This window comes from Tripterygium wilfordii, chromosome 22, assembly GCF_013401445.1.
Source record: "Tripterygium wilfordii isolate XIE 37 chromosome 22, ASM1340144v1, whole genome shotgun sequence".
Lineage (NCBI taxonomy): Eukaryota > Viridiplantae > Streptophyta > Magnoliopsida > Celastrales > Celastraceae > Tripterygium > Tripterygium wilfordii.
In genome coordinates, this window is record NC_052253.1 from 10,835,285 (window position 1) to 10,849,283 (window position 13,999).

The 13,999-nt window shown below is 36.5% G+C and overlaps 1 protein-coding gene across 2 annotated transcripts; it reads left to right on the forward strand.

Annotated features, from left to right (window-relative positions):
- Positions 1 to 1,629: 1,629 nt before the first annotated feature.
- LOC119992162 (phototropin-1) lies at positions 1,630 to 13,538 on the forward strand. 2 transcript variants are annotated; one of them, XM_038838826.1, is made up of 23 exons: positions 1,630 to 2,149; positions 2,903 to 3,629; positions 3,741 to 3,923; positions 4,410 to 4,501; positions 5,125 to 5,401; positions 5,507 to 5,738; positions 5,841 to 5,911; positions 6,258 to 6,364; positions 6,559 to 6,608; positions 6,715 to 6,819; positions 7,175 to 7,234; positions 7,324 to 7,413; positions 7,656 to 7,732; positions 8,084 to 8,168; positions 8,712 to 8,792; positions 9,143 to 9,246; positions 9,680 to 9,729; positions 10,412 to 10,518; positions 10,624 to 10,746; positions 11,624 to 11,675; positions 12,282 to 12,394; positions 12,582 to 12,722; positions 12,984 to 13,538. In XM_038838826.1, the coding sequence occupies exons 2-23, from the start codon at positions 2,908 to 2,910 to the stop codon at positions 13,083 to 13,085; spliced, it is 3,024 nt and encodes a 1,007-aa protein (XP_038694754.1). In that variant the 5' UTR covers positions 1,630 to 2,149; positions 2,903 to 2,907; the 3' UTR covers positions 13,086 to 13,538. The 2 variants fall into 2 exon arrangements, with proteins under 2 accessions (XP_038694754.1, XP_038694753.1); XM_038838825.1 differs by having other exon boundaries at positions 2,906 to 3,629.
- Positions 13,539 to 13,999: the final 461 nt, after the last annotated feature.

Sequence of the window (13,999 nt, forward strand, 5' to 3'; positions counted from 1 at the left end):
GTATAAAATTTCGGGCTAAAAAAGTCTCTCTACTTTGCGTTTCAATCTTCGCTAGCTCTTATACAAGATTTATGTTAACATGGCGTTGATATGACAAAAAAAAATGTCGTTAAGTGTTAATTTTTTGATTTATTTTAATTTGTCATTTTAAGATCAAAAAATACATTGTACTTCAGATAAGAATCCATTTAGTCACTGTACTTTTAAAAAAGTGGGTCAAATGAGTATTTATGCAATAGACAATTCCACAATTTGTGAAGTTTGTGGTGGAATATGAGATTTCTAAGTTAAAACTCGAGATAAACTTGTACTTTTATGAGAAACGAAGTAGTTTCTAAGTTTTCCTATGATTTATTGCAGTTCCATATTAAAGAAGATGAAGATGAAGATGATGATTATGTACGTTTATGAGGTCACAGATGAAATTATTTGGTTTGTGAAGGAGATATAGGTGCAGTATGTGTTGGACCGATCGAATATGTATAAGACATGATTTAATTTAAAAAGGCTATGCGCAAAAAGAAAGGGCTCAAAGACTTAATTTTACGGATTTGTGCTATGTTACAAATATGTATTTGCATGGAAGCTCATTTGATTCACTTTTTTTTTAAAGTACAATGGCTTTATGAAGCTCTAGTACAATTTCCATTTTGATCTTAAAATAATACAAAAAATCAATGTCAAATATTTTACGACAATTTTTTGCCACATCAGCACTGTTTTAACAAAAATGTGATACCAAAAAAGGAGATTGATAAATAAAGTAGAGGGGCTTGTCTATTACTCTATTCCAAAATTTTATTCAGGGGTTTGTTTGAACTTTTAATGAAAATACAAGAGTTTTTTCAAAACTTATCCCTTTCTTTAAGGTTTTGTTTGGAACTTCGTATAGGATAATATAATTTTCCTATCCAATGTATAATTTAATCCTTGTATAAGTTGTTGTATAATTTAATCCTATCTGGTATTTAAAAATAATATGATATTAGACTTGTATAGTATAATATTTGTGATAATATGTATGGATTACCCCCAATTAAAGTGAGAGTGAGGGTTTTTTTTGTCATTTGATATGTTATTTTTTATATTAAACTTTTCGTATAAAATAAAAACGAGTTGGAAATGTTTTAATATTATACGGCCGGCATCGTATAAAAACCACTTTTGTATAAAGTTATACTATTGAGAGTATTTTAAAAATCGTCCAAACACCCGATAAATTCATTAAAAGATAATTTTATACGATACAGAGTCTTATCCGCTCATTCAAACGGAGCCTAAATGTACAATGAATAATGACACTTAACCGGTTCGACTGAGTTTAAATTAGATGATCATAATCAATGAATTATGCTTAGTGTTAGATCTCATAAAGTTAGGCATCCATCTAAGGAAAATGAAGAAATTATTTATGTGGTGGTAAGGTTTATTGGTCGATTAATGAGTTAAGATCCACACCAATCAATCAATTAAGTGGCCATGCTAGTTTTGGTGTTACTCTTTTCCAAGTTTCCTTATAAAACCAACATATCATTTTCAACAATTGCCAAGACGAGAGATTTTTTTTTTTACACTATTTTGTCATATTTATGTAACACAAATTATATGAATATCCCCAAAAGATTTGATATCACTCGTGAGACAAGAAGGCACAACAAGCGTTGTCGGACGAGACCTTCGGTCGGTAAAGCCTCTAACCCCCCTACGTGCTTCTCTGCTATATATCTTCTCTCTTCTGTTCCTCGCTTCTGTCCTCTTGACAACCCATTCCAGTCTGTAATCATCGCAACAAAGACAGATACTAAAAATTTTGGTTCAAGTTTTTTTAATTTCTCATTATTGGAGAGGCTGAGATCATAGAGTTTCTGAGGCATGGGTGTATGAGGCCAGTGCCATGTGAGTTTTAGGTGCGGCGGCATGGGAAGCCAAACCCCCCTGTTCGACAATCATTCTCTAATTTTCTTTTGAAATTAAATGCTGTTTCTGTTCCATAACTTCTCGTCGTCTATCTGATCCACCCCCTTATAAAAACCATCAAGTGGAGCTGATTAGTTTGCTCATTTTGTGTTCATCATCTGTTTGTCAAAAGGTTTCAGTTTCAGTTTCCTTTCCAGGACAAGAAAAGAAGACGACCCTGAATCGGGAATTGGTACGTTTTTTAATCGCCGACAATTTTTTTACTTGTTAAATCTTGAAAATCATTAGTATTTTCAACTAAAGTTAAGTCACAGGATTTGGATGAGATTAGTCTGACAAAACACTATGATGTTGTCATATTATTTTATAGATCATTTATTATATGTTAAAAGCATACAAGTAGAGAGCTTTACTTTTCAAACCAGCTAGGCACATGACTTTCCAAATAAATATCTCTAGTGTTTTCTGTTCTTAGACTCCATCATGCCATTATTGATACACCTAACTTGTATATACCCTGTGAGCTGTGACCAAACTGCCCTGAAAACTGATAGTTTCTCATTTCTCAATGCTCTAGGCTGTTTATTTAGTAAATCAAACCACTTCCATTGAACTTTTTACATTTCTTCTTAACCCATTACAAGACACCATAAACAGAGTTTCAGAATGTCACACTCCTTGTCCCAAGTTCATTGCCCCACATCGTGAAAACTTCACCGGAAACTTCCGTGCTGCAGTAATTCCACTTAGTGGGTCGACATCCACTTTCTCTCTGTCCTTTTCTGGGACATTATGGGAGTGAAACTATGTAAACCACACATTTTGTATGTCTGGTGTATGTTATGTGTGTACAAAGATGACGTATTTACACATACATTAGGCTATACAAGTTTATCTTATCGCAAGTAGAAACAAAATTGAATATTTTACACCATATCCACATATATTACGGAGTTTTGAAATTGCTACATATTGTTTATTCAAGCAGACATGGAATCGACAGACAAGACATCCAAGCAATCCTCTGTTAGTCCTCCCCTGTCAAGAGAGACTCGTGGATCACTCGAAGTATTCAATCCCTCCACTTTCTCAACCAGACCCAACAACTCGGCAAGTCGCTCACAGAAGCCCACGTGGCAGAGCTGGATAGAGGAACGCAACACTCATGAACCCGACCCGCCAAATCCCTCCTCGAATCCTGCTCCGGAGGGAGAAATCACTACCACCTCATGGATGGCACTCAAGGACTCAACCTCACAACCACCACCACCACCACTTATGCAAACAATCACCAAAGAACAAGAGAACCATCAGCAGAACCCGACGTCCAGTACTGAAGTATCCGGCGAAGCGGGCGTTGCTGCAAAGAGAGCTGCTGAATGGGGTTTAATGCTGAAAACGGATACTGAAACAGGGAAACCACGAGGGGTCAAGGTAAGGAATTCGGGTGGGGAAGAACCGAATAACAAACCCGGAACTTCGACTAGGACCTCAAACAACTCACTGCGGAGCTCCGGAGATTTATCTGACGACGGAGGGAATAATAGAGGGATTCCGAGGGTATCTGAGGACGTAAAAGACGCATTGTCGGCGTTCCAACAAACTTTCGTGGTATCGGACGCAACAAAACCCGATTACCCAATACTGTATGCCAGTGCCGGGTTCTTTAAGATGACTGGATATACTTCTAAGGAGGTCATCGGCAGAAACTGGTACGCTATAAACATTCCTCTGTTTCGTTTTTTTCCCTCTGTTTTGCATTTAACGGTAATAATTATCATAAGAAAGGGTACAGATGACATTTAACACTTGTTTGGGTCCAGTCGTTTCTTACAGGGTTCGGGTACCGACCCGGAGGATATGGCGAAGATTAGGGAGGCGTTGCAGCAAGGTACGAATTATTGTGGGAGATTATTGAATTATAAGAAAGATGGGACCCCGTTTTGGAATCTTCTTACCATTGCACCAATCAAGGATGACAATGGCAAAGTACTCAAATTTATCGGGTTAGTTTTGTCATTTCACCAGCATTTATTTATTATTATTGGTAACGGTCCGTTTTCCTAGTCTCACTCATACAAGGAGAATAATCACAACGCCCAGAACAAAAATTAGGGTTTAGGATCTTATGCTCGATTCTTGGGGCTGAAAGCATGGCCAGTGATTTGGAATGCGTTCCGAAACATACCACATGCGGAGCTGACAAGAGGGGACTAAATTGGACTCATGTCCCTTTCAGGCCAACTGGGATTTTGTACCCACATATTTGTGAAGCAGAAGCATTAATTTCTTGATATTAACGGGTTGCTTCTGGAATTTTTTTTTTTTTAAATTTTCTTGTTACGCACTCACTTTGTTTTACCATTTGATCGAGAATGGATGGTCATGAGATGAAAGAATTGAGAGGGAGTGGGAGGGGGAGTGTGTTAAGACTACTAGCTTGTCATGCACGACAAGTGCTCGACAATTTGACGTTTGATGATATGTGGCAGAATGCAAGTGGAGGTGAGCAAACACACGGAGGGGGCCAAGGATAAGATGGTTCGTCCCAACGGATTGCCAGAGTCTTTGATTCGTTATGATGGTATTGTCCCACATATATCCTATCCCTTTCTATCGCTTGCATACTTCTACCTGAAACTAAAATTTAATTTTTCCCCATGATTGGAATACTATACGGATCAATGCATGCAGACTGATATGCTGCTGATTGAGCTTTTTGTTCATCATCGCCTTAAACAGAAAATTGAACAAGTTAAATGTTATATATGGTTACTAATTATATCGACAGTGCATCTATCATGTTGTATGCCAAGTGAATGCACTTGATTGGCCACCCTAAATCGAACGAATATATTGTTGAATAAATGATCTATTAGTTTCATGAAAAACAAACTCAGAATATGTATTTGATGGGGGTTTCAATAGTGTAAATTCAGGGAGGCCTAAAATTTCTAGTGTAGAAATATTCATCATTAATGTTTCCTTGATTTATTTCGTATCACATGACTATGACGGCCAACACTTGTTAGAGTGGCTAATTCTACTGTCTAATAATACGTGTGACTCAAGTATATGCATTCAACGAAATACTTAATTCTCCAAAGTTGATCAATTTTATGTGGTAAGATAAACATGTGTCATATGCTAGTATTTAATGTTATTCACACTGAATTGATTGATAAACGTCAATAACTTGCTGTACAGCACGTCAGAAAGAGATGGCTACTAGCTCAGTAACTGAGCTTGTTCAGGCCGTGAAGAGACCTAGAGCACTCAGTGAATCAGCAAACCGCCCGTTCATCAGAAAATCACAAGGCAATGCTGAAGAAGAAACGACAGCGGGAGCCACTGGAAGGCGAAAGTCAGAGGTTCTGGTCCCGAATAGAAGGAACTCACATGGAGGCACTAGACCCTCTATGCACCAAATCAGTGAGGTGCCAGAAAAGAAACCAAAAAAGACAAGCCGTCTATCTTTCATGGGGTATAATCTCTTGTTTTGAATTAATAATATAGTCACAAAATCAGTTGAGAAATACTTATATTGTTAGATGCTCAATTACATATGCTAATTGTGCACATGCTTCAGGATGATGAGGAAGAGTACTCAGTCCAAAGCTGAGGATACATTTGAAAATCATATGTATGTGGATGACGATGATGATGAAGATGATGAGAGTGATGATGATGCAAGGCCACATAGTGTTGAAGACAAAGTAAGAAAGAAGGAAATGAGAAAGGGTATCGATCTTGCTACCACGCTAGAACGTATAGAGAAGAACTTTGTCATCACTGATCCCAGGCTGCCTGATAATCCAATTGTAAGCCTTATGCCGTAACATTCGTATTGTTCTATTCTACTGAAAGGACATTTATACATTCTGTGTTTCTAACAATGTGCCTTTTGGTTTTTGGATTTTTAGATATTTGCTTCTGACAGCTTCTTGGAGTTAACCGAATACAGTCGTGAAGAAATCTTGGGAAGGAACTGCAGGTATTTGTCTAAATTACTGAGTCTCTTAATTTACACGATGACTCTAGAATCATTAGAAATTTTCTTGTGTGGATTAAAAGTTTGGCTTTTAAATTTCTAAAAAGTTTGAAGCATCAACAAAAGATGGTTTTGGAATCCTGAACCAAAAGATTTCTTAGTTTCACTACCTACAATTCAACCTTGTGCGCATTTTGAATTTTGACAAGTACCATCTGCATTTGATTTATAGAAAAAATAAATGGACCTATTGGTAGATGCTTCAACGTGGATTTTCTTGCCTATTCGAACGAAAAAGATATTAGGAGATGATATTTCGTATACCCTAACATGTGTTTGAACCTTGTAGATTCTTACAAGGACCTGAAACTGATCCAGCCACTGTGAGGAAGATAAGGGATGCCATTGATAACCAAAAAGATGTTACTGTGCAGCTTATTAACTACACAAAGAGTGGTATGCTTACTGTTTCACTTTCAAGCATTCCATAATGGAAGGATAACTTAGATTAATAAATGCACACAGTTGACTCATAACACACCATTACTTTATACTCATATTTATCTTGCTGGGGAATGTTCTGTATCCAGGTCCTTGTACTTATCTTTATACCAATTATAAATAGTTAATGTCTATTTAACGTAATCCAGGCAAGAAGTTCTGGAATCTGTTCCATCTTCAGCCTATGCGTGACCAGAAGGTACTATTCTGTCGTGAAAAGTTTTAACTCAAATCATATTGAGCAAGCAGATGCAGATAACTGTTAAATTCGTGAATGACTTAGAAAATTTATTTTGTTTGAGCAGGGTGAGGTGCAATATTTTATTGGAGTCCAACTAGATGGCAGTGCACATATTGAGCCACTTAACAATTGTATAGCTGAGGCCAATGCAAAAGAGGGTGAAGAACTGGTCTGAACTTTCTTCACTTGCCTCATCTATTTCCTTCTTATTTGCTTTTGTTTTTCGGAGTTTTAATCTCAATTGATATGTTGAACTAGATGTCTGAAGTTTTTTAGAAAGCATGTTGATATTTTTTTTCCATTACCCAATTGATACTACTCTGTCATGGTCATTTAACATTGATGGTACTAAAATTTCCCAACCGCGAGTGAATAAATTTTATACATTTGAGAACATCTTGTTAGGTGTCCAAATATTCTGACCTCAATTGTTTGGGATCTAAGTTTCATTAAGGTCTTATTAAGTTGAGGCATTGATATCTGCCAGTCTATTTTAACATGTGTGCTTTGACATCCCCTATCAGGTGAAACAAACAGCAGAAAACGTTGATGATGCAGTGAGAGAACTTCCGGATGCCAATTTGGTAACTACTTTCAAATGTCTAATTACATCTTCCAGGAAGCTTTATGTCTATCAAATTATAACCATGACAACGGGTTTTATTACCTGCAGAAACCAGAAGATTTATGGAAAAACCACTCAAAAATGGTTTACCCAAAACCTCATAGGAGGGATAGCCCCTCTTGGAAAGCTATTCAAAAGGTATCTATTCTTTAGATGGATGTATATTGTAAAGATGAGAATCATGAGTTGGCATTCTAAGACCTTAATGGTTTATTAGACAATGCTTGGCATCCACTAGTATTTTGATGTACATGATATTATAATATTATATATTACATTTATCCTTTTTTCCTTATGAATATGTCTGATAACAATACATTATTATATTAAGTATTAACTAGTCCATTTTACCAAATTGGCTCACTAATGTAAACCTGCAGATTCTAGATGGTGGCGAGCAGATAGATCTGAAACATTTTAGGCCAGTTAAACCATTGGGATCTGGTGATACCGGCAGGTTTGTTGTTTGTTTGTTTGTTTTTTTTTTTTCTTTTTCTGATTTCAATTATGAATTTGATGAAATTCTTTTAGTAATTGAATCTACAAATTGAGGGTATATATTATGAAAAAGGATGAGTTCTATGATTTCATTGAAAAGCGAAATGTATGCTTATAATATTCTGGGTAATCTTACCTATAATTTTTTGAATTAAGGTGTACCATAATCATCAAAATCACAAGAACTAAGGTCTACCCTTTATTTTTGTGACTTTTAATCAAGATCTTTACTTCTAGTCTTGTAATCTTAAACCATCTCTTACTGTGTATATCTTGGAGATGTAATCTCACTTATTGATTTTCATTGCAGTGTTCATTTAGTGGAACTAAGTGGAACAGGACATCATTTTGCCATGAAAGCCATGGATAAGGGTGTCATGCTAAACCGTAACAAGGTATTGATATTAGTTTCCACACCCACTTTTCTTGTCTCCTATTTGTCAGATCTCAACTTTCCTGTAAGGACTATGCATGGATATAGTACGTATGACACCATAATGCATAATCTATTGACTACCTATGGTCATTGATGCTACTTGACATGATTGAGCGAATTTGTGAACTTTGTTCCATTGAATAACAACTAATTTTTTACCTTTCCTCTGGTTTCTGTTCTCTATGCTTGTGTTCAACTTAACAAAATCTTGGGATGAGCTTGCATGTAGGATCTAGAAGAAGGTCTACTAATAGGAATGACATCAGGCTATGTCCAAGCTATTTTTGAGTCCTATGGCTTCATAAATTGGATTATTGATGGAATGAACTTTTATGTTTGCATTTTAGTGGCTTTTGCTTTTCCATCCCTTTTTTTTTTCTTTCCTTTGAAGCTTCTTTTGTCATTTACTGGAGAGTCCATATGGCTATTATATGTTTTAATTATTTGCTACTGACAATTCCTTTATGTAGTTATACTTGAAGTCTTTTTTCCTTTGCTGCAGGTGCATAGAGCTTGTGCTGAGAGAGAAATACTTGACATGCTGGATCATCCTTTTCTTCCTGCATTGTATGCTTCCTTTCAGGTCAGAAAATGGAACATAATAAATAACGGAAATGTGTACAATGATCTAACTTGATGGTTACTAGTTCTGGAGTGCTGTGATCCACATTAGTTGAACCAATACAGCAATACTTTATATCTTAATCGAGAATGCCTATGAGTTTCAAATGCCACAGCCAAAAAAAGAGAAGTTTTTTCTATGCAAAATTGCATCTCCTAGATGCATGTAACTATGATGTATCCAACATTTGCTCGTTTCAACCTTTTGCATGTACTATTTTCTATGTTTCGAGTTAACTTTGATGAAAACAAGACGCTGATTGTATGGAATTCTGATGTGATTATGATGCATCTACGTGTTGGACACCACAGACCAAGACACATATTTGTCTGATCACTGATTACTACCCTGGTGGAGAACTGTTCATGCTTTTGGACAGGCAACCTAGGAAGGTCCTGAAGGAAGATGCTGTCAGGTAATGGTAACTGTTTGCTACTCCTTTACAAGTAAAATAAAAATCAGAGAACCTTTAGGTCCATTAAGATGATTGCTTTGCACTCATGCTTCTAGAATTTATCATAATCGCATAAGTTTTGATCATACGTACTTTGAAAGTTGAGGTGAATACCTTAACTCCTTTAAAATTTGTTTTGATCATTCGATTGCATTCTATAAATAATGGTTGAAAATGACTGAATGGGAAAATAATCAAATATGCCCCCATATTGCTACTTTTTATCCCTTGGCACTAGTAAGTTTTTCATTTATATTTCACTTTAATTTTGCACAATGGTATCAGGTCAGAAGACATTATTCTTTGCCAATATTGTCATTTCTAATTATAGTTGAGGGTTAATAACTTCTGAATTGGAATTAAAACTTACCGTAGAATTTGGCATTGATTGTAGGTTTTATGCTGCCGAAGTAGTTGTTGCGTTGGAGTACCTTCACTGCCAAGGTAGTCATGAGTTAATCATCAGCATTTTCTTTATGAAAAAATCTATTTGAATGAAGAAAAAAATGCCTGTATTTATTTCTCCTGATACCAACATATGGTGGAACTTTGCTGCTTGCTTATCAACAAGTTCAAAAAAATTGCACTTGCACTTCTGGATACTGGATTTCTTCTCCTATTTTTGTGGAGACTGCAATGATAAATACATCACCCGTGTGCTCAAAGTGTATATACAGAAAAAAAAATGCCTCTTTATTTTATCATGCTCAACTTTTATTTTGATAAATTTTATGTATAATCCATCTTTTCATGCATGCAAATGAAGTTTTTCTCTCTAGACAAATAACACTCCAGAATTCCAGATATCCTGTACAGTCTGAAAACTGCAGGATTTTCTACCCTTTGTAATTACCTAATTGACAGGCGACCATCTGGTCCTGTAGTAGAGTTGCACGAGTGCAACCTGGATGTCCTAGGTTCTATTCCTGGAAATAACATCTCCACATATTATTTGGGGGGGGGGGGGTAAGGTCTGCGTACATCATACCTTTCCCTGACCCACCACTGCAGGAGTTTTGTGTAATTAGGATTAAAGGGTCAAATCGTGTTTGTTACGTCTGAGCACCGATGTGTTCCCCAACTTGTTCTATATCTTTATTAATTTCTTTTCTTGCTTCCCTTATAGGGATAATTTACAGGGACTTGAAGCCTGAAAATGTTTTACTCCAAAGCGATGGGCATGTGTCATTGACTGATTTTGATCTTTCATGCTTGACATCGTGCAGACCTGAGGCATATCATCTATCTCAACTTCGTTTGTATGATTCATTCAATAGTTTTTTGTCATCCTAAAAAACAATGATGATAATATTATCTGTGGATAAAATTGTTTTGCAGATTTTGATTCCAACTACAAACGAAAAGAAAAAACACCAGAAACATCAACCAAAGCCGGTTTTCATTGCTGAACCCATGAGAGCATCAAATTCTTTTGTTGGGACTGAAGAGTACATTGCTCCAGTCAGTTATTCTTTCAAATCTCATTTTACTTGCATATCGTAAATAATATGCATCTAACATCTTTTTATTTAATATAAAATTTCGGCAAATTTTGAGAATCATTTTTATGTGTTTGCCTTAACCTCCCTCAACTGTGTTAAAGTTTCTGTTGTGATTGTTGCTGCCCCTGGTGCTGCTTAGTGCTTATCTATATTCAAATTATCCCGAGTGTCTAAAGTGTTTATGCCAAAGCATAGCATGTCCTCCGTATTCCATTATCCACTTGTCTTCTTTTGTTGGGAGATACTGTATTATCAGTTAATGAAAACTATTCAAACTCCCTGTCCCCACTGTTTGCCTACTGGCTAAAGATCGTAAGCTGTCATTCTTTAAGCTGCACAATCAATTTTGAAATTCAAGTTCTCATGCCTTCAATTTATCTTATTTTTAGTCATACTGAGCAGGAAAACCTCGTTTGTTAATTATAGTGTGGAAGATTGTTCAAATGATCTGGATCTTATTTCATACATGCTGGAAATGGACCTGTCAATGATGTTTGAAACAAAGATTTTTCTAGGAGTCGAAGTCTTGACATTTCAGTTCCGATCTGGAATCTGATGTCTGGTGAAGCTGAAGAATCTATTAAAAGAAGTTTGTGTCTTGAGGTGTTTAATGTGGGATAAAGGGCACTTCACTTCTTCTTACCAGGGCAAAGAAGTAACTTTGCTGTGTCTAAACTCTAATACCATCTAAAGCCACCCTGCTTGGTTTCCTATGATAACTCTCGTTTGTTTCCTTACCAGCAGTGGCAGTTCTCTTGAAAATTAAATTTGCATTAGTTTTTGAAAATTTTAGATTGTGTGCCACTCTGATATGCCTTTTATCCTAATCTTGACAGGAGATAATAACTGGGCAGGGTCATACCAGTGCAGTGGACTGGTGGGCTCTAGGTGAGTTTGTGTGACACTAAAACACATAATTTCTTTCAGAAAAGTGTTCCTATACACAATTTAATTTTCTCATTTTGGAAATTTTAAAGTTAATATCATAATTTTTTTGATAACAAACGAACATGTGGCCCAATGGTAAAGGTCACAAATTCAACCCTCGGAAACACTCTCTGCATATTATGTGGGGGAAGACTGTGTACATCTTGCCTATCCCCGACCCCATCCACTACAGGAGCCTTGCGGACGGGAGTTGTTTATTTTTTAATCATAATTCTTTGATAGAAAAAGACACTATTTTTCTCTAGGGTGCTTGGCATCAGCTACGAATAATGTTGAAAATGCTGCTGCTAATATTATACTGTTATTTTGAAAACTGTAACCAAAAACTGGAAGCGGATAATGATGGAATTTTCTTTATCCTTGGTGATCGTGTTGGTGCTAAAAACTTGCCATTTACATATGTGGTGCATATAACTGACATGATGGAAATGTAGACCTCTCAGAACTTGGATGACTTTAATTGTGGGAAATAATGGTTTATTATGTGGTCTTTGTTCCAACCCAGCTTTGTTGCTATAATAAACGTTGTCTCCAATCTCTCTCCAGGCATCCTGCTATATGAAATGTTTTATGGATATACACCTTTCAGAGGGAAGACAAGGCAAAAGACATTTGCCAATGTTCTTCACAAAGATCTCAAATTTCATGGAAGTATACCGGTAAGTCTTCCAAAATTTTCATTCTTCACTTATTTGTCATTTATAATTGGGTTACTGTTACAGCACAAAATTGCCATATGCTTGGCTTGCACACCTAAGTGAAATTGTTGGAGTTATAATTAGATGATTAAAATTTCACGTTTCCAATAAGTTTAAGCCGTTACATTCAAGTTTTATCATGGTGCAGGTTAGTCTCCAAGCAAAGCAACTGATGTATCGGCTGTTGCACAGAGATCCCAAAAACAGATTGGGTTCACAAGAAGGAGCTAATGAGATTAAGAGACATCCATTCTTCAAGGGTGTCAACTGGGCTCTGGTCCGCTGCATGGTAAAGGCTTTGTCACATTATGCTTCAGTTAAAGATTATAGCTCAAACATATTACCATGGCTCATAATGGTGGAAACTGGAAACTGCTCTCATTTTCCAGTAGATATACAGGAATCAGTAACCCTTGCCAACCAATTCACAAATGACTATCCAAATTTTTATGCTCTTGGACTCCAAAAAGTCTCTGCTATTCGAACTTACTTCCATTTTTGTATTGCTATTAATATGACTACGACTACTGACATGTACATCATTGTACAGGATCCTCCTAAGCTGGACGCTCCTCTATTCGAGACAAAAGATGAAAAGAATGCTATGCATGTGGATCCCGGACTGCTTGATTTGCAGATCAATGTTTTCTGAGAGGTCTTAATCTACTCAGTTAAGGAAATATGTTTGCTTCGGATGAAGCTGTGTTTGCAGCATAGAGTGCATTTGTTGCACGACAACCAGGAAGCTCAATGAAAGACTCCACGAAGCCGGAATGATTCCCGTTGATTTGTTCTTCTTTTTCTGTTGGTGTGTGTGTGATTCACTGCTGGCATTCTCATTGACGGCAAAGCCCACAAGCTGCTTTATCAGATGTCCTCTGAAGGGAACAGCCCAGAGTCTGGTTTAAGAAGGAATTTGTGGTGATCCTTTATTTGAATGGTCTTCTTTGTAAATTTGTGGAATGTTGTAATGTACTGTATAAGCTTTGTTCCTCCAAAAAACTTTCATTAGTTTGGCAAACTCAACAATGTTTTGCATATTTACTGTTAGTTCTCGACTTTCCCAGCTATGCGTAATTGGGAAAAACGACTTTTCAGTGTTCCAGATCCTCCCTCCTGAGAAAATACATAATTCCACGAGAATTAATTCGAGCATTTTCAAGGTGCTGGTTTCGCAATTCCTTGGCCTCTACTGTTCCAGATCCTCCCTTCCCATCCCGGGAAAATCTATAAAAACCCTCTAAAATCTTGAATCACCAGACTTTTCTGAAAGTTCCATATTCCAAGTGTAGAGGTTTTGTAAATGTAACAATGTAGGGCATAATCGAATAAGTGCAAGAATTCCTTAAAAGGTTTAAGGATTACTAATCCTTCTTTTAGAAATCGAATGGATTCCAATGGCTTTTTTTCTTCTTATTTCCTGATCACTTGAAGCAATCTTCACTGGGTAATGAAACTTTTAAAGAGTGCAATTGTACAAATGCAATTGCAGGACCGAAGAATGGATTGCGCATGTCACCCTCTTTCCAACTTCATTTTGAATGTTAAAACTCTTCTTTTTTTCAA

Bases quoted from the DNA above. Each gene is read 5' to 3' on its own strand.
- LOC119992162 (XM_038838826.1), top strand. From the start codon at position 2,908: ATGGAATCGACAGACAAGACATCCAAGCAATCCTCTGTTAGTCCTCCC. The intron at 5,912-6,257 runs GTATTTGTCTAA...TGAACCTTGTAG, and splicing joins ATCTTGGGAAGGAACTGCAG to ATTCTTACAAGGACCTGAAA. The intron at 6,609-6,714 runs GTACTATTCTGT...TTGTTTGAGCAG, and splicing joins AGCCTATGCGTGACCAGAAG to GGTGAGGTGCAATATTTTAT.